Source organism: Cryptosporidium muris, genomic scaffold (genome assembly GCF_000006515.1).
Source record: "Cryptosporidium muris RN66 scf_1106632373425 genomic scaffold, whole genome shotgun sequence".
NCBI lineage: Eukaryota > Apicomplexa > Conoidasida > Eucoccidiorida > Cryptosporidiidae > Cryptosporidium > Cryptosporidium muris.
The window spans coordinates 39913-59451 of NW_002196577.1; the positions used below are offsets into that span (position 1 = coordinate 39913).

At 32.8% G+C, this 19539-nt stretch overlaps 2 protein-coding genes across 2 annotated transcripts, besides 2 other annotated features; one reads left to right on the plus strand and one right to left on the minus strand.

The window, feature by feature from the left end:
- Nucleotides 1-525: 525 nt before the first annotated feature.
- On the plus strand, nt 526-16566 carry CMU_035460 (dynein heavy chain family protein; the record flags this gene model as incomplete). Its single annotated transcript, XM_002141687.1, has 1 exon — nt 526-16566. The coding sequence occupies one exon, from the start codon at nt 526-528 to the stop codon at nt 16564-16566; it is 16041 nt and encodes a 5346-aa protein (XP_002141723.1).
- An 18-nt stretch (nt 16567-16584) lies between these two features.
- Nucleotides 16585-16687: a sequence feature (AT_rich).
- An 18-nt stretch (nt 16688-16705) lies between these two features.
- Nucleotides 16706-16731: a sequence feature (AT_rich).
- A 156-nt stretch (nt 16732-16887) lies between these two features.
- On the minus strand, nt 16888-19347 carry CMU_035470 (dual specificity phosphatase, catalytic domain-containing protein; the record flags this gene model as incomplete). Its single annotated transcript, XM_002141688.1, has 1 exon — nt 16888-19347. The coding sequence occupies one exon, from the start codon at nt 19345-19347 to the stop codon at nt 16888-16890; it is 2460 nt and encodes an 819-aa protein (XP_002141724.1).
- Nucleotides 19348-19539: the final 192 nt, after the last annotated feature.

Below are 19539 nucleotides of genomic sequence, written 5' to 3' on the forward strand. Positions count from 1 at the left end.
AAGCAGATACACAAATTTGCACCAAATATGAAAATTTCTGACTTTTACTGTACTCCGGCACAGAAGTTGGGGTAATTACTTTGAATTTATATTTTCTAATGATCTAGGTTTTTTGTAAGATCCCATTATTTTTAGAGGAAAGAAAATGTAAGGAATTTTAAGTATATCACATCAAACTTTTACTTTTCGAGTTTTAAACCGTCCTAAGTATTAGTACACCTTATAAAATGCGAGAACTGAATGTATGCATCTTAACTAAATAAATATTTTAGATCATAGTATAGTGTTATATTATAGTCGTTTATTTAGGCGTATTTTAGCCTCTCTAAATATATTTAAGTTGGACTAAGGGGCATGCATAAAGAACTACAAATAGTAACATCACATTTCATATCCCGCCAAGGAGTAATACAATCGATACCTTTCTTATATCGGGGTCTAACAATATAAAGTGGGGATTAAATAAAATAGTATAAACGTCTGCAAAACTTTTAAAAGTACTAGATGATATAAATTCTTTGACTAATGAGTCAAAGAATAAAGACAGCACTAATAAATTTCTTGTTAGAAGTAGTACCTTCTGTACTAGATTGTTCAAGACAGCAATTAACATCTTTACTTACAAGTCATGGTGATGATTCTCTGAAGAGGTTTTTACGTGATACTGATATTCACTGTTTGATAGTAGGCAAGGAGCCTGTAGAAGGAAATCCAGCTCAGGGTGTAGAACTAAGTGATAACCAGGAAGAAGTATCTAGATCACTCTCATCTGATGGGAGTGGATTGGAATATGGAAATACCTGGTCACAATATGAACTATTTATAGAAACTAGTATGACAGCAAGATGTTTAAAGGCATCTTTAATGGTCTTTGTTAAGAATCTCGGGTTTGCAGTGTCTGAAGATGGAATAATAACTACAAGCGCAGATCGAGATCATGGTAATTTAAGTGAATCACTGAAAAGAGATGATGATAGAAAACATACTCCAATAAAAAGTACTAGAACAATAGCTTCAAGCCTTCAGTGTATCCAGTTGGGATTTGTGGACTCAAAGTTTACCCCATATGAAGTTTTAAATCAGTATCTGCAATATGCATTTACTCCCTTATTGGGAGTCTTAGGTAATGTAAAAAACTCTTCTTCATTAAATGATTCCACAGAAGGTATTGATGGAGTTGATTCTAACTTAACTAATATATCTGGCTCTTCAGGGGCATATCTAGGTTTGGATAATATTCAGAGAAAAGTTAACGAATTATGCATAGCTTTACAACAGGGTCAGGATGATAGCATGGTTCCGATGGTTCGTTTAGTTTTAGATTCTAGAGTTTATGAATATGCAAAAGAGTATAAGAATTCCGGTCGTCAAATAAATATGGATGGGATTGCAGATGATCAAACATTTTTATCTGGTTTACAGATGTCTTTAACTCAGTGGATTCGAGATATCCAATCTCTTGCAAGGTTCCAACGTGATATTGGTTTAAGTGTAACATCAGAAGTTAAGTTTTGGTCCTCCTATGAGAGGAGCTTACAACAGATAATGCAGCAAATTCAAAGCGTAGAGGTGGAATGGAGTTTAGCTGTTCTAAGACAGACCAAAAAATTTCTAGCAGCAATATCTTTGGAAGTTGATACGGGTCTTAAACAAACTCTAGAAAGAGTTCAAAGTGTGAATTCCCTAATTCACGACTTACCTATAAATGACTTGCTTGTTGCATCAACAGTAGATGAGATAATATCTGCAGTTCATCTTTTTTTTCAGCATATAAGAAAGATTAAAGCTGTAGCTGCTTATCCAATTTCCAGAGTATTTCAGCTTGTTGAAGTATATTCTGCAGATATGACTAGGCAACTATATAAGGTACTTCAGAATACTCCTAGTAAAGTGTCACTTATGAACCTTGAATATCCACTTTTTGAACATCTTGTAAATGGATGCAATGAACTGGCCCAAACATGGGAAGATGAGTGGCGTCTACTAAAGGAAATTATTCGAGATCTAATTAAGAAGAGAGGTTTATCTGAACGTGCACACCCTAAACTAGATTTTAATCATATACCCTTGATTCAACGTTTAAATGATATTGTTGCTTTTCGTAAACAGCATCAGAAACTTAAAGATACTCTTGTTGAGCTCTTAACAAGTCGATCTGGAGATACAAGGAATGAAACAACAGCTTCTACTAGGGGAGGAATGGATATGCTTCAGACATTAGCTAAAAAAGATTTAGAACAGGCTTATGCTTGTGTAGCTAACATAAATATACTGGATCTCTCCTCTATTGGACTTGAAACTTGGGAGGCTGGGAAACAAGCTTACAATAATAAAATGGATGCTTCTGAAACTCTACTAATAAAGCAACTTCGAGAACAACTTAATAATGCAAGCAATACTTTGGATATGTTTCATATTTTAGGGCGTTATAATGTTCTCTTTTTCAGACCAAGAATTCGAAATGCTGTAGAGGAGTACCAAAATATTCTACTAGAAAAGGTCGAAGCTGATTTTAAACTTCTGCAAACTCGCTATCAAAATCCTTATCAGTCAAATGCAGCGTCTCAATTCTCATATTTACGCGATATTCCTAATGTTGGTGGCACTTTAATATGGTCACATTTACTGCAGGACAGGATTCAAAACATTTATCAAAAATTGGAGAGCATATTTGGTTCTAACTGGGAATTTGAGGCTCAGGGACATAAAGTGAAAAGTGATGGAGATCAAATTACCTCAAAGATTCATCCCAGCAAAATTGTAGATTACTGGCTACAGCGCAGAAAGGATGACAAAGTTACCTATGACTTGAACAAACCAGTTTTCGGTTTACAAAAGAATTACAATGCCACTATTTCAAATTCAATTTTGGTTACTACTATAGATCCTAATATTCTATCACTTTTTAAGGATCTAAGAATTATTCAGTCCTATTCCTATAGAGTCCCTTATAGTGTTAAAGTTTTGTCTGATGAGCTAAAACTTCTATATCCCTATATTACTCGTTTAAACTCTTTGTGCATGAATTGGATGAGAATTTCAACTTTCTTGGAAATGGAACCTGGAAAACGAATTTCACCTTTGTTAACTCCTTATAGAAACGATGTTTATAATGTTATTCAAGATGGTTTAACTCTCAAGTGGTCCTCAGATCATTTGGATGCTTTCATTGGAAAATTTAATGATTCTGTGGATATTCTAGAAGCTAGATTTGAAACTGTTTTAGCTATAGATGAGGAACTCTCGACTCTTATTGATCAGATACAAAATATTCCAATTTACAATGGATTTGATGAACTAGTTAAACATATGAACAAAATTTATAGTATTAGTGATAGTCTGCAAGAACTTTTATTAGCATATCGAATAGACTATCTGTTTTACTGGGATCAGGTAATTCAATCTTATTTACTTCCAAAACTAAAGGGATTTATAACTCTCTGGATACAACAGTTTGCAGGATTGCAAATATCTGGGGGACCTACAGTAAGTTCAAACACTGGAGGAAACTTATCTACTGGAAATAATTTGACTATACCCACATCCTCAAATCTTCTTTTGGACCTTCCTCAAACGGTGATTACTCTTCAATTAGTAGATCAAAAAATCACTTTAAATCCTTCATTAGATGATTTAAAATCTTACTGGCTCCAAAGATTCCATCAAGCTTTAGCTCAGCTTACTAGTTTGAGACGAATTATTGATGTAGTAAGTATTTCACCTAACTCCCCTTTTGCTCAACAATTAAAGATAGGATTAAAGAAGATGGAAGTAGCATCTAATATAGAGGAACTGAAGTCAGCTGTGCAGTCTCCTGTAGTGAAATCTGATTCAACTACTATATCTGATACAGTTCATCCATGGGTTAGCTCTACTGATATAGGAGCTGTTGAGAAAGTTCCCATAGATAATACATATCGACACTTAATTTTGTTGCTGCCAGAATCTCTTATTGAGTGGAGCTACGAAACTTTAGACCATTTATTTGTTTCTGTTGATAACTCAATAGATCATTGGCGTCAGTTTGAGGCTTTATGGACTGTTGAATTGAACAGCGTAACAAACCAATTGATTAATTTGAGCCAATGGCAACTATTATTGAGGGACATGAGAAATTTAAGATCAACATTTAACATGAGTGACGATTTGAAGTGGTTTAGCCCCAAAATAGGTCTTGAAGTCTCTTCTGTTCAGGCTAAAATAACTAACAAGTATGACAGCTTAGCTAGGGAAGTATTACATCTTTATGCAACTAAGCTTAATGAACAACTATCCAATTATTGGACTTCTATTAATAGCATCAAACTTATGCTGAACAAGCTAGAACCTTTTCTACCTGAATGGTTATCATGGATAGACAAAAATTCTTCAAATCTATTCTCTATTACATTAAATACAAATCAAATTCTAGCTGAAGGTTCTATAATGGTCAATTTACCAAATAATGGAAATTCTTTACATTCAACATTGGTGGAATTAAGCTCTAAGATTATCTCAGCTCAGGAATTTGATGCAAAGCTAGGTAGTGATTTACCACTGCTACTAGATGGGCAAAAATTTCTGGAAGTTCAACGTTTCACCTTTCCAAATGATTGGATTTGGGCTGAACAGTTTGAGGGTGAATATGAAAACACCCACCAACGCCTGGATCACTGCTTTAGTATTGTTATACAGCCAAATAGACGTAAGATTGAGACTTACCTTAAGATGACAGTACAGCTCGTATTCCAAACCTATCAAAATTTACTAAATGAGTGGACTCAACTTCGAAGTATTACGTTTGTTAAAGATCCATCTATAATATTGGATCAAATTACTCTTATAGAAAAAAAGGTGAATACTGTCCATAAAGATGTAGATTCATATCGTTTAATTTTCAGGGCCTTTAAATTCGATTCAAATTGGATAGACTCTGAACTTAAAAAGATAACAGGAGATACATTTGAAGTTGCAATTAAGGACTTTAAAGATTTCAAAGATATCTGGAGTCAACTGAATATATTCTTTACTACTATCAATGGGCTTAAAAGTACTCTTTGGGTTAGTGTTAACCCAAAAACTCTAAAATCTAATTTAGAAGAACTATTAACAAATATAAAGTCAATACCTATCAAATATCGACAATATGATGCTTTTGATCAATTGGAAATGGATGTGAAAGATTATATGAAGTATATGTTATATATTACAAAACTCAAGGTTGATTTTTTCAAGGAAAGACACTGGAGAATTCTTCTTAGCAAAGTTAAATGGCAAGATAAAAAGACAAGGGTTAGTGTTTTAGATGGAAGCTTTAAAGCAACTAGAGGAGTTCAAGGAGCTTCTGGAAAATCTATTTTAACATCTGCACCTTCCAATATTTCAGTAGATTCATCCATTTCAATTGTATCTCCAGGATCAGCTTCTGGAAACAAAATTATTGCACTTTCTTCTAGTAACAGTTCCTCAATACTCTCAGCATCAATTTTATCTACATTAACTTTGGGAGATGTATGGAGCATAGATTTTGATACTTCAGGAGCTGTAATAACAGAAATAATTATCAAAGCTCAAGGTGAACATACTTTGGAAACTTATTTATTAAATATTAAGGAAATTTGGACTTCTTTAGAAGTAGAGTTTACCACTCTACCTTCTAACGCATCTATAAAAGTTGTCAAGAATTGGGATGTCATATTATCCCTTATAGACGATCACTTAAGTGCTCTTCAAAATATGGCCCTTTCACCTTATTATGAGATCTTTCGAGAAGAAAGTCAAACTTGGGTTGAGAAGTTAACGAGATTAAGATCGATAATTGATTTGTGGATGGAAACTCAAAGACGCTGGATATATTTACAAGGAATATTCATAGCTAGTACAGATATTGCCAACCTTCTGCCACAGGAGTATAACCGATTTCATACTGTAGATCATGAAGTTCAAGTAATATTGAAAAGATCATTAAGTAAACCTAAAGTTCTGGATATTTTATCCTTTGAAGGATTAGTGAAGTCTCTGGAAAGAGTGTCAGACTATTTAAACAAGATTCAAAAAGCTTTAGGGGAGTATTTAGAAAAACAACGAAGTATGTTTCCACGCTTTTACTTTATTGGAGATGAAGACTTACTAGAGATGATTGGAAATGGAAAGGATGTTACAGTGGCTCAGAGACACTTTAGTAAAATTTTTGCAGGTATTTCTTATCTTGAATTCTCTATTAAGGGGAGCGAAAATAACATGGAAACTAATTCAGATAATTCAGCTTTTAAACAGTTCAGAGTAATTGAGTGTATAATAACTGGAATGTTTTCTAAGGAAGGGGAAAAAATAAGCTTTAAGAAACCCATTAATATTTATAGTGATACTTCCCTGGTTGACTGGTTAAATAATGTTGTCGTAGCAATGCAAGATACACTAAAAGATCTTATGAGACAAGCTGTGAGTGAGATTTCTCAGGAATTTCCATGTCCCATTAAGGATGAGAATGAGACCTTGAATATGAAACTATCAAAAATCTTTTCAAAATTCCCAGCTCAAGTTTTGCTAGTAGCTTGGATAACTTGGTGGACTCAAAGGACTGAAGAAAGTTTTGTATTAAAAAGTACCAAACAACTTTTAGAAATGATTCAAGCTATTCTCTCAGCCTTGACAAATATAGTTAGCAAGTTTGATGAATCTAATAGTGAAAAAACAAAATACAATGAAATGATTGTAGAATTTGTGCATCAACGAGATGTTTTAATTTACCTAAGTTCTGTGGGAGTTGATAGCCCTCAAAGTTTTCATTGGTTACAGTATATGAGAATGTATTCTAGACGAATAGAAGGTTTAGACAGCACCTCTACAGACAAGAAAAGTCTAGCTAACACCTTAATTAACTATGATAACTCAAACAGTAATGATACCTCTAGCAATTCCTTAATTGTTGTTAGTATATCAAATGCAACATTTCTCTATGGTTATGAGTACTTAGGTATTCCTGAGAAACTAGTTCAAACTCCCTTAACAGATAGGACATATTTAACTTTAACTCAAGCCTTAGATATGCGCTTAGGAGGCAACCCATTTGGTCCTGCTGGTACAGGAAAAACTGAAACGGTAAAAGCACTAGGAAATCAAATGGGACGTTTTGTTCTAGTATTTAACTGCGATGAAAGATTCGACTTTACAGCTATGGGCAGAATCTTTGTTGGGTTATGCCAAGTAGGAGCCTGGGGATGTTTTGATGAATTTAATAGACTACAAGCAAGAATTCTTTCAGCTGTTTCTGAACAGATTCTGACAATTCAGACAGCTCTTTCTAGGCAAAGCAATACAGTTGAATTACTTAATAAAGTAGTTCCAATGAGTCCTGATGTTGGGATTTTTGTAACAATGAACCCAGGATATGCCGGAAGATCTGAACTCCCAGATAATCTTAAACACTTATTAAGAGAAATTGCTATGGTTATTCCAGATAAACAAAGAATAGCTGAAGTAACTCTTTTTGCACAAGGATTTCAATATGGAAACATCATTTCTAAACAAATTGTCACTTTGTTCGAACTTTGTCAATCTCAAATGAGTAACCAACCTCATTATGACTTTGGTCTACGCTCTATGAAATCAGTTTTAAAGTCTGCAGGAAAACTAAAAAGGAGACAATTAGGGGGAATACCTGATCTAGAAACATGCAATTCAGAAATGGGAACTATGGATAAAAAAAATATTTTACCTAATGATCATCAAAGTGATGATAAGACTTCTAATATATTAAAAAGTGAGCAACAGTTAATTATCCGCTCTATATCATCCACTTTGCTACCTAAACTTATAGCTAGAGATATCCCTCTATTATCAACCTTGTTTCAAGGAGTATTTCCATCTGTATCTACTGAGTCTGTCCATGATCTTGTTATGGAGGAACAGATTTGTAATTTTTGCTACCAAAACTCACTAGAACCTAGCCCAAGATGGATGGATAAAGCACTTCAGCTTTATGAAATACAAAAATTAAATCATGGTGTAATGCTTGTAGGGTCTACTGGAACAGGGAAAAGTAGTATTAGACAGATCCTTCTGGATGCGATGGATGCTGTAGAGGGATGTAAAAGTAGTGTTTTTGTTATAGATCCTAAAACTATTGATAAAGAAAGTCTTTTTGGGAAACTAAATCCTGTAACTCTGGAGTGGACTGATGGAATATTTACAGCTTTACTTAGAAAAATTATTAGTAGTGGTGATACAATGGGAGCAGGTGGAACAGCATCTTCCATTATACCTTTAACTACCCCCTCCACCTTGATAGACAGTTCTACTTCCCCTAATAAACGATATTGGATAGTATTTGATGGTGATGTTGACCCAGAATGGGCTGAAAACTTAAACTCTGTATTGGATGATAACAAAATTCTTACACTTCCTAATGGTGAGCGTTTAGAGTTACCAAATTGTGTTCGAATTATATTTGAAGTTCATACTCTAGCTACTGCAACTTTAGCTACAGTTTCACGCTGTGGTATGATTTGGTTTAGCGAAGATATAATAACAGATGAAATGTATTTTAAATCTTACCTATACAAAACTATTAAGACAGTTTTGAATAATAAAATCTTATCATCTCCACCTTCAGCACTCGGAATATCTGGAGTGCCTGGGTCTATATCTGAAGTGGGATACTCTTCCACTGCTACTTCAGCTGTAAATTCACTATCTTTATCTAATGGTGATCAAGTTCAGGAAATGGATATAGAGACCTTAGTTAGAAACAAGGCGTTTACAATATGGTCCTCACTACTTATAGGAACTAAAAAAGGTGATTCAGATGGGAATACTGGAGCTTCTACTTTTTTTGGATCAAAATGTTTGACACTAGCATCTAATTTCCCTCATGTAATGACCTTTACACGAATAAGAGTGATAGGAAATATGTTTTCTCTATTAAACTATGGAGTTAAACTTATTTTGGAACAATATGAATCAAATAACACTGGATTTGATATCTCTTCATCTACTCTATTTTTCAATAATTGGCTTATTTGGAGTATTATTTGGGGTTTTTCATCAAGTATGAATTTAGCTGACAGAATTGCATATACTAGAGAACTAGCAAAACTTGTAACATTTACAGATTTACCACAAGATCTTGTGAATAATGAAGATATTGATACTTCATTATTGGATTATGGAGTACTTGTGCATTCGGGCTCTTGGCAACGTTGGTCACATGATCTAGATAAAAAAGTGGTTGAAGTATCCTTGAGTCAGGTTTTAGATTCTAGTATTATTATAGAAACTGTTGATACTTTAAGACACTATCATATTCTACATGCTTGGATAAATGGACATTTACCAGCCATTCTATGTGGTCCTCCTGGAAGTGGTAAGACTATGACCCTATCTTCTGTCCTAAGGAATATGTCAGATGTAGACGTTGTGTCCCTAAATTTTTCATCAGCTACAACTCCAGAAATTCTCATCAAAACTTTAGATCACTACTGTGAATTTGTGAAAGCTCCAAAAGGCTGGATTTGTAGACCCGTAGTACCAAATAAATGGCTTGTTGTTTTCTGTGACGAATGTAATCTCCCAGAGCCTGATCAATATGGTACTCAGAGAGTTATAATGTTTATAAGGCAATTAGTCGAGTCGCATGGATATTGGAAAAAAGATGGATCGCAGTGGAATTTTGTGACTCTAGAAAGAATTCAGTTTGTAGGGGCATGTAATCCTCCAACAGATACTGGAAGACATCCTCTATCTGATCGATTTCTTAGACATTCTCCAGTACTTTTTGTGGATTTCCCAGGTACAAAGTCACTTAAACAAATATACTCTGTCTTTAATAGGGCTATTCTCAAGCCTTTCCCAACTCTGTATGAACATTCTGAGGCTTTAACTTCACTAATGGTAGACATTTATGATCTTTCTGAAAAGACACTTACTGTGGATCTCCAATCTCATTATATTTACTCTCCTCGAGACTTAACTAGATGGAAAATTTCCTTGTACTCAGGGATCCATGGTAAAGGACAAACATCTTTGACCGAGAAAGTATCAGCGAATGAAAGTCACGGAGACTCTTATTCTTCAATTAGCTATTCCTCTCTATCACCCAATTTAATTGAGCAAATAAAAGAGCTTAAATCTAAGAATCAAGAATTCGATTTAAGATATCTACTAAGACTAGTACTTTATGAGGGAGAGAGGATTTTCCAAGATCGACTAGTTGAAGAATCTGAGAGAGAATGGTCTCAAAAAATGATGAATAGCTTGATAATAAAGTACTTCCCTAATATATCAAAGGAAGACTTAAAACGTCCTTTGTTATTCACAAGTTTAGTAACTTCTGTATGTCAAGAAGTGCCAAGATCCACGATTTGTGAATTCTTACAAGAGAAACTCTGCGCTTTTTATGAAGAACAAGGATTTTCACGACTGGTTCTATTTGATGAATTCCTAGATAACATTAATCGAGTAGATCGAGTTTTAAGACAACCTTTTGGTCATTTACTTTTAATAGGACCTCCAGGATGTGGGAAAACCTTGTTGGCTAATTTAGTATCATGGTTAAATGGATTGCATGTTTTTACTATTAAACCAGGACGTAAATACGACATATTTGCATTTGAAGCTGACTTGCGTCTTGTAATGAAGAGAGCAGCTATTAAAGGTGAGAAGTTGACGTTTATATTTGAAGAATCTCACGCTTTAGGACCTGCATTTATTGAAAGAATGAATGCTTTATTAGCCTCTGGAGAAGTACCAGGGTTATTTCAAGGAGATGAGTATACTCAATTGTTAAATGAATGCAGAGCAGCTTATGGAGCTTCTGTGTCTATTTCTGTGGATGAAAGCAATGAATTATTCCTTAAATTCACGAAACTTGTACAGGAGAATTTGCACATTGTTTTTACTTTAAATCCTGCAAATCCCAACTTTAAGGAAACTCAATCACTATCTCCTGCTCTGTTTAATCGTTGTATAGTAAACTGGATGGGGAGATTAACTAATTCAGCCTTAAATCAAATTGCTAGGTCATTTCTCAACTTTGGACCTAATTCTGAATCTAATTTAGGAGATACAGCATTACCTACACTTACAGATACAGATGTAACTCCTGAAACATCAATAATTGACATTGATCCCAGTATATTGACTATTGAAAGAATTCCTACAAGCTGTATGCCTTCAATAGAAAATAACGAAGACCGTATCTCTGCTATTACACAATGTATAGTAGATTTATTTTTAGCGGAATTAGACAAATTTAATAATCAATCAAGTATTAGTTCCCATAGAAAAAAAAATCCCAGTTATCACTCTACTGTATTAAACTTGTCACATCAAGTATCTCAAAGAACTCCAAGAGACTTCTTCGATTTTTTGAAACATATTCTGAAATTATACAAAGAGAAGAATGACTCATTATTGGAACAGCAGCAACATTTATCCTCTGGCTTAGAAACTCTACATAGTACTGAGATCCAAGTTGCAAATTTACAGAAGGATCTAGGAGAAAAAGAACAAACCCTTATCAAGAAGAATTCGGAAGCTGAGCAGAAAATGCTCTTGATGGTAAAGGAACAAGGAGAAGCTGAAGATAAAAAGAAGACAACAGAAGTTCTGGCAAAATCTTTGGATGAGCAACAAGTTGTAATTGCAGAACGTTCTAATGAAGTTGAAAATCAACTAAAAGTAGTTGAACCTATTTTAAGAGAGGCAAAAAATGCCGTTTCGAATATTCCTAAAAAAAATCTGGATGAGCTTAGATCAATGGCTAATCCTCCTAGTTTAGTTAAGATGACAATAGATGCAGTAGCTATACTCTTAACAAACAACTTTAATAAGCCACAAGTTTGGGAGGAAAGTCGCAAAGTCCTAAAGAGTGCAGATTTTATTAGTAGAGTAATAAATTTTGATAGTACTGCAGTAACTAGTAAGACAATCCAAAGGTTACATAAGGAATATCTAGATACTCCCGAGTGGGATACTGAAAAAATTAACAGAGCTAGTCATGCAGCTGGTCCTTTATCATCTTGGGTATCTAGTATCCTTGAATTTTCAACAATTAATGAAAAAGTAGGGCCATTAAAACAAGAAATCAGTAATTTAGAAAAGAGTAAAGTTGAAAATGAACAGAATCTTGCAGCAGCTCAGAAATTACTTAAAGAACTTCAAGAGCGTATTGATACTTATAAGAAAGAATATGCAGAGTTAATATCTGAAGTTCAATCTATAAAGCGTGAGAAGGAATTAGTTACAAACAAAGTAGAAAGAAGCATTAAACTTCTAGGAAATTTAACTACAGAACAAGATAGGTGGCGTAAGACAAAAGAAGGATTTCAGACAGAGTTGTCTAATATAATGGGTGATTGTTTACTTGCTTCGGCTTTCATATGCTTTGCTGGGGGTTTAGATCAAATTCAGAGATCACAAATGATTTCAATATGGAGAGGAATTATGGATGACTATCATTTATCTCATACAAAAGCTACGAACTTTAAAATTATTGACTTTCTTTCAAAACCTAGCGAGAGACTCATATGGCAAAGTTTCAATCTATCAAATGATGATTTGTCTGTAGAAAATGCTATAATACTCAAAAGACACATTAGATATCCACTAATTATTGATCCTTCAGGACATGCAACTTCTTTTTTGGCTGAATTTAGCAATGCAGGAGGATTCAAGGGAATAGCAGGATCTACATCAGGAACTGGAAAATCGGCTAAGACTTCAGTTACAACTTCAGGATCAGGAACAAGATTTGGATCTTCAAGTGGAACTTCAAATGTGACATTGCGTCAAAGTGCAGCATCAAAATTGCAATCTACAACTTTTAGAGACCCAAACTTTCCTAAATTACTGGAATCTGCACTTCGATTTGGGTCTTCTCTAATTATCCAAGATATAACTTCTTCTTTAGATCCGCTAATATACAATGTTTTGAATCAGGAAACTCACAATCATGGAGGCCGAACTCTGATAACTGTAGGTGATAATGATGTCGATTTTTCACCTCAATTTAATATGTACTTGACAACACAGGATCCTACTATTCAATTTGGTCCGGATATAACCAGTAGGGTCACGATGGTAAATTTTACGGTAACTCCCTCGTCACTATTCGAACAATGTAGAAATTTAATACTCAAACATTTGAGACCAGATATTGATAAAAAAAGAAGTGATCTATTAAAATTACATGGGGAATATCGTGTACAGCTCCGTGAATGTGAAGATAACTTGTTGTTGGCTCTATCTAATGTACATGGGAACATTCTGGAAGATGAAAATATTATCAATACTCTTGAAGTTTTAAAGAAAAAGGCTCAGGATATTCAAACTGAGACTCTAAAAATGGAGTCTACGATGCAACATATTGATCAAGTTCTGAGTCACTATCTACCTCTATCTCTTATTGCTACAAGAATATTCTTTACACTTCAACATCTACCAGCTATTTGTTCATTCTATCAATTTGATCTAAACTTTTTTTATAGAATTCTATTCACAATTCTAGAAAAGGGTGAAGTAGTAAACAAAAAATCTACATCTGAAGTTATTGAAAATCCCGAAGAAACATCTATTATTGAAGATTTCGAGCTAGATATATCCTCACAGAAAGAGATCATTTTGAGACTTTTGAAAGAAGCTTTTGACCGTGTTTCTCAAGGTTTGCTTTATAATGACAGAATGGTTTTGGGTGTTCATTTATTAAGGATTTATATAGAATCTTTCTACAAAGTTTCTCTAGATGAAACTCTTGGTAAAGAGATAGATATATTAACAAAGGTATTTGGAATCTTGTCAACTTCATCTAAGAAAAATAGTGACTTAGGTACAGAAGAAGAAAAGAAAACACTAAAAGATGACTCAATTATGAGCGAAATTCCGAAATCATTACCTTTAGATAGAGATCAAATACGTCAACTCAATCACATAATTTCATTTTTACCGTCATTTTCCAATATACCAAAGTCAATGAACGAGAATACAAGTCAGTGGATTCAGTTGTTAAATTCAAATGAACCTGAAGTTTTCTTAAATAGCAATTTCAAAGACTTATGGCCAGTTGAATCCAAATCTGATGAACATTTAGTATCAACTGTTCAATTATTTAAAGAGGGAATTCTAAACTGTTTACTTCTTAAGCTAATACGTCCTGATCGTCTATTAATGGCTTTTAATATTTTAATATCTTCAATTTTAGGTCCAAGTTTTACTCAGAGCCATGAACTAACAAAAGATGTACTTAATAACATAGTAAATAGTCAAGTTAATGAATCTACTCCGATACTATTTGTGACATCCCCAGGATTTGATTCATCTCAGATTGTGACCCAAGTAGCTAAGGAGAACAACGTAAAAATTACATCAATTGCAATAGGTTCTTCAGAAAGTGCAATGAAAGCTGATGAGACAATCACAAAAGCTATACAACAGGGAACTTGGGTATTATTGAAAAATATCCATTTATCTACTGGTTCTTTAGATAAATTGGAACAGCAATTGCAGAATCGCCAATCAGCTCCAAATAAAAACTTTAGATTGTTTATGTCTACTGAGTTGCCTAAGCATCAAATTTACGGTAAGAAATCAATTAATGACGCATCTTTTAATACGTGTGCGAATTCAAATAAAGAATCCGCCTTGGGAGTACCTTTGAATTTGATAAGAGTATCAACAACAATTGTTTTGGAGTCTCCTGTTGGTCTTAAAGCAGCTTTACAAAGGGCCAATACAATTACAATTAGATGTTTAGAAGGGGAACAGCAGTCTGATGATGCACTATTAAATACATCAATTAAACAATCTGCACCACTACTAGTAATTAAACTTCGTTTATACTTTTTGGTAGCATTTCTACATGCAGTTATACTCGAAAGAAAACGTTATAGCCCTTTGGGCTGGACAAAGTTCTATAACTTTAGTGAAGCAGATCTTCAGTGTTCCCTTAGCATTATTAATACATGGGTAACTGAGATACAAATGAACGATCCGGAACAAATACCTTGGGGGGCAATAAGGGAACTTATATATCAAGTGTCATATGGTGGAAGACTAGACAATGTTGTTGATAAACAAATACTGCAAATTCTTATTAGTGAAATATTATCTTCAAAGTCTTTTGAAGATAATTTCCAACTTATTTCATCTACTTCTAATTGGTCTAAGTTATACAAGTCTGAAAAATTAGCTTTAACAAATCTTATTGCTCCTGATACAGCAAAAAATCCCCAAGTATATCTAGATTGGATTGAAAATCTGCCGAGTACAAACTTACCAACTTGGCTTGGTCTGTCACCATTAGCTGAAAATGTTATTTTAGCTCAAAAAGGTTTGTTAATGAGTACAAATTGGCATAAGCTTATTGTTAAGGCTAGAAATGAAACACCAGATCTGCTTCCAAATTCACAAATATTATTTGGAAATTCTCAAGATGTTTCACAACAGAATTACCTGAACTATGATGAAAGTTCTTTTGATATAAATCTTTCTGAAGAATCAGAAATATCAAGAGATTTATCTGAGAGTGAACTTGAAAACTCATTTACTAGCCAACCTACAACAGGTTTACCATCATGGCTGTTTGGAGTTCAAGATAAGCTTGAAAATATTTTAAAGCATTTGTTACCATTTTCAAAGTGTATTCTTGAAATTATTCCGAAACTTACAGCTGAATCTCAACAAGTAGATGCAATTAGTAGATTTTATATTTCTGAATTCAGGTCATGCTTAAGTGGATATAAACAAATTTGGCAAGATATACAAGAGTTAAAAAGTGTATTTAATGGAATATCTAAGTTGACGAATAATTTACGTGGTATTGGACTAGATCTACAATCAGATTTAGTACCAAGTGTCTGGTTTGATCTATTTCCCTTGCCTGCATCCTCTATAGACTTATGGATTGCGGATTTATCTAAGAGATTAGCTCAATACTGTATATTAGTATACCAGTTGAGATCAAAAATTCCTTTAAAAAGTGGAGATATAAATGCTATAGATGAAATTAAAAATACTGGTGATGCAAATTTAGAACTATTTTCTTCAATAGTTTTGACTATAACTCCTGCAATTAAGTGTATAGAAATGAAAGCAGTTTGGCTTGGAGGATTTTATGATCCTGAAGCCTTTTTTACAGCTAGCAAACAATATGCTGCAAAATTATTAGATTGTAGTCTCAATGATGTGGTTCCAAAAGTTACAGTTTTTGATGATAATTATTCAGCATCTGAATCTAATTCTGAATGTAGCTTTACAATTGGAGGGATTACAGCTACTGCTATTGAGTGGAATTCAGTATCCAGAATATTTGAACTTAGTGTAAATAGAGCAACCTATGAGATTCCCCCAATTAGACTAGAATGGGTTAAACAATCTGAAAATAATTTTATTTATAGTGATAAAATAGATGATAATGAATATCAATTGAACTTACTACCTCAAAATCCTTTGGATGACACAATAAGTATACCAGTATATAAAGATTCATTTAGGGATGAAATATTGATATGGCTTAGTGTTCCTGCAAATAAAGGGGAAAATATCCAACAATGGAGATTAGCTGGAACATCATTAATACTTTGGAAGGAGTAAAATTAATGTCAAAAAGTGAAAATATATAAAATAAACTTGTAAACTTAATAATAGTATTCAATATTTTAATTGTATATACTTATAAATTATTCATAGATGAATTAAATATGAATAATATTAACGCAATAATACTGAACAGTTTAAAATATTTTAAAATAAAAATTAGTAGTACTTGAACTCATGTAAAATTAGTTAAAATCTAATATTTTATAGTTCTAATATCATAGCTATTATACTAAGAATATCCTCTTGTTAACATGATACTACCGTTTATTCCTTCTAATATTATTACTATCTTGCTTTATTTAAAAATTCCATTTATTAATTATAGAAGCAGTCCCAAAAAACTTCAGATTCATTATTTTCAAATTCAACATGAAGGGATATCAATTTCTTATTTATAAATATATCATGTGAATTTATAAAGTCTCTGACTATAGATTTCAAAGTGGGTTTATCATCATAAACCTCATCTACAGTATTTAAGATTGAATTTAAAGATGTCACACTATCTTCTATAGCTATATTACCATGTGTTATATATTGATCGATTGATACAAATGTTCTCTGAATTTCCAAATCAGTTATATTTTCATTCTCTTCTTTTCTTTTTAATTCTTTAAGTTCGTTTGCCTCAATATATCCTTCACTTATCTCCTTATTTAGTAGCTTGGCTTCACTTTCATATAAACTTTCACTTCCAACCCATAGATATAATTTAATGTAGCTTATTTCTATTAAATTAGAATTAATAATTGAGGTACTAATAGTCTGGATCTCTTTAGTACCATGCTTTGATAGTATAGGAACAACTAATATACAAAGTGAAGTAGGATATAAATCATCCGCATCAAAATATCCAATTGAATCACTAAAGTAGTCTGGATATCTAAATAAATATGATCTATTTATGTTCATACTTATATATGAATAGTTATTTGGTGTTAATTCGTCTGCTCCTTCATAAGGTAATTCATTATCCCTACTAGAGGAGAGATTATCATAAAGTAAAGTATTATTAAGAATTTGATCATTATTATCTTTATTCCTTTGTTCTATTAATTCATACGAATTTACCTCCAACTTGTTAAATATATTATTTAAATGGTTTGTAGAGTTCCCTAAATTAATATTTAAACGTGGAATAACCACTGGGGGCCTATTTTTGCACTCATGGTTTAATCCATTGCATAATTCGCTGGATTGATGATCGTCAATAAGAGAAGAAAATTTTAAATTGAGATCATTTGTACAAGAGCAACTTTGGGTTAAAAGTGTAGAAGATATAGATAAAATTCCATTTTTGTTACTCTTATAAGGTGAAGTAGTATTAGAAGACTGAAAAGATAGAGATGATTGTAAAATATTTTTATCTTGTTTATCCATAGTATTCATAGTAGACAAATCTGAATTTGCATCTCCATATTCACTGCTGAGACTACCTTTACATCCCAAATTACTGTTCTTAAGAGTTGTACTGTCTACTTGCTTATCTGTATAATCGTGGTTGATAATTTGGTCAAAATCATCAGGTCTTTCCAACATACCAGAAATAGAGGGAGATGAAATTGACCTAGTAATCGCATTATACCGATTTGGAAAACAAACATTCCAAAACTCAGCTGATTCATAACCTTCAGTAATATATATGATGTATACAGATCCTTTATTTGCAACTAGTGGAGGAAATTCATCTTTATATTGTAATTCAAAGGGATTGTTTAAATATTCTTGCTTAATATTATGTACAAAATTAGAAGCAAAATCAACGTCAATACAATTTGAAATATCTTCTTTTATATTCAATCTATGGACCGGATTATTTAATTCAATAATTGAAACCTGTCTAGCATAATTTCTAATGCAAGTTAAATAGTTACATAAACTTGAAATATTGTACTTAGAGCCTATCCAAATCCACATCCTTTCAAGCCTATTTTTAGATGAAAAGTTGACCAAACTTTGACGTAAAATATACACATTGAATTTATTAAGTGGGGGTATGCTCTCAGCTTTCCAATTAATAAGGCATACTGGTAAGTTATATTTAGATATTACATAAATTCTAGTTGAAAATATTGAGTATGTACAATTTCCCAATTCAACAAGCAAATTTGAGTTTTTATTCATATTATTAATATAGTCATCAGAAATTATGCTTGGGTAATAGTCTCCATCTTTTCTATGCAAAAATGGGTTAAGAGATTTTTGAAATACTAATAATTGGTAAGTAAATCCTATATTTGGACTCGAAATACTTCTGCATGCTCTTACATGTTCTGACATATCATAAAACGACTTCTTCTTCTTCCACATTAAATATCCAATAACAATACTTGATGAGCGAGAAACTCCTTCCTGGCAATGAACTAGTATACGATTATTCTTAGTATCAATCTTATCACTTTTATTATCTGACAATTTTCCATATTTTGTCTTATTATTCAAGTTTATTGTTATTTCTATATCGTCTATAGTCTTCTTTACTCTCTTTCTGTAATTTAAAGTGTAATCTATCCATTCCAATGCATCATATAAAACTCCCTCAATACATTCTTGTTGATTATCATATACATAGTATGTTCTATACTCAAATTCTTCAGGAAATCTATTTACACATGTTGCACCAGACAAGTTAAGTATATGAGTAATTCCATATGTTTTTAGTATTTGTTTATCACAAGCAATGCTATATCCACTTAGATAAAGCTGATTCTTTATCACTTCACTGCATATAGATCTATACTTTTTCAAAGTTTCTATTCTATTATTTGTAAGCATACTCAAATAGATATTTAATATGCTAGCTTCAAAACATCAGCTAGCCCCAATAACTTCCAAAGCATAAAAAAAGATGTAATTGGATTCCTCAGAAGTGAACAAAGTATTACATAATGCAGACTAGTACCTAAGTTTATTTGTTAGCGCCTTAACAATTGCCGCTCAAATAGCTATTAATTTTAAGTAATGTAA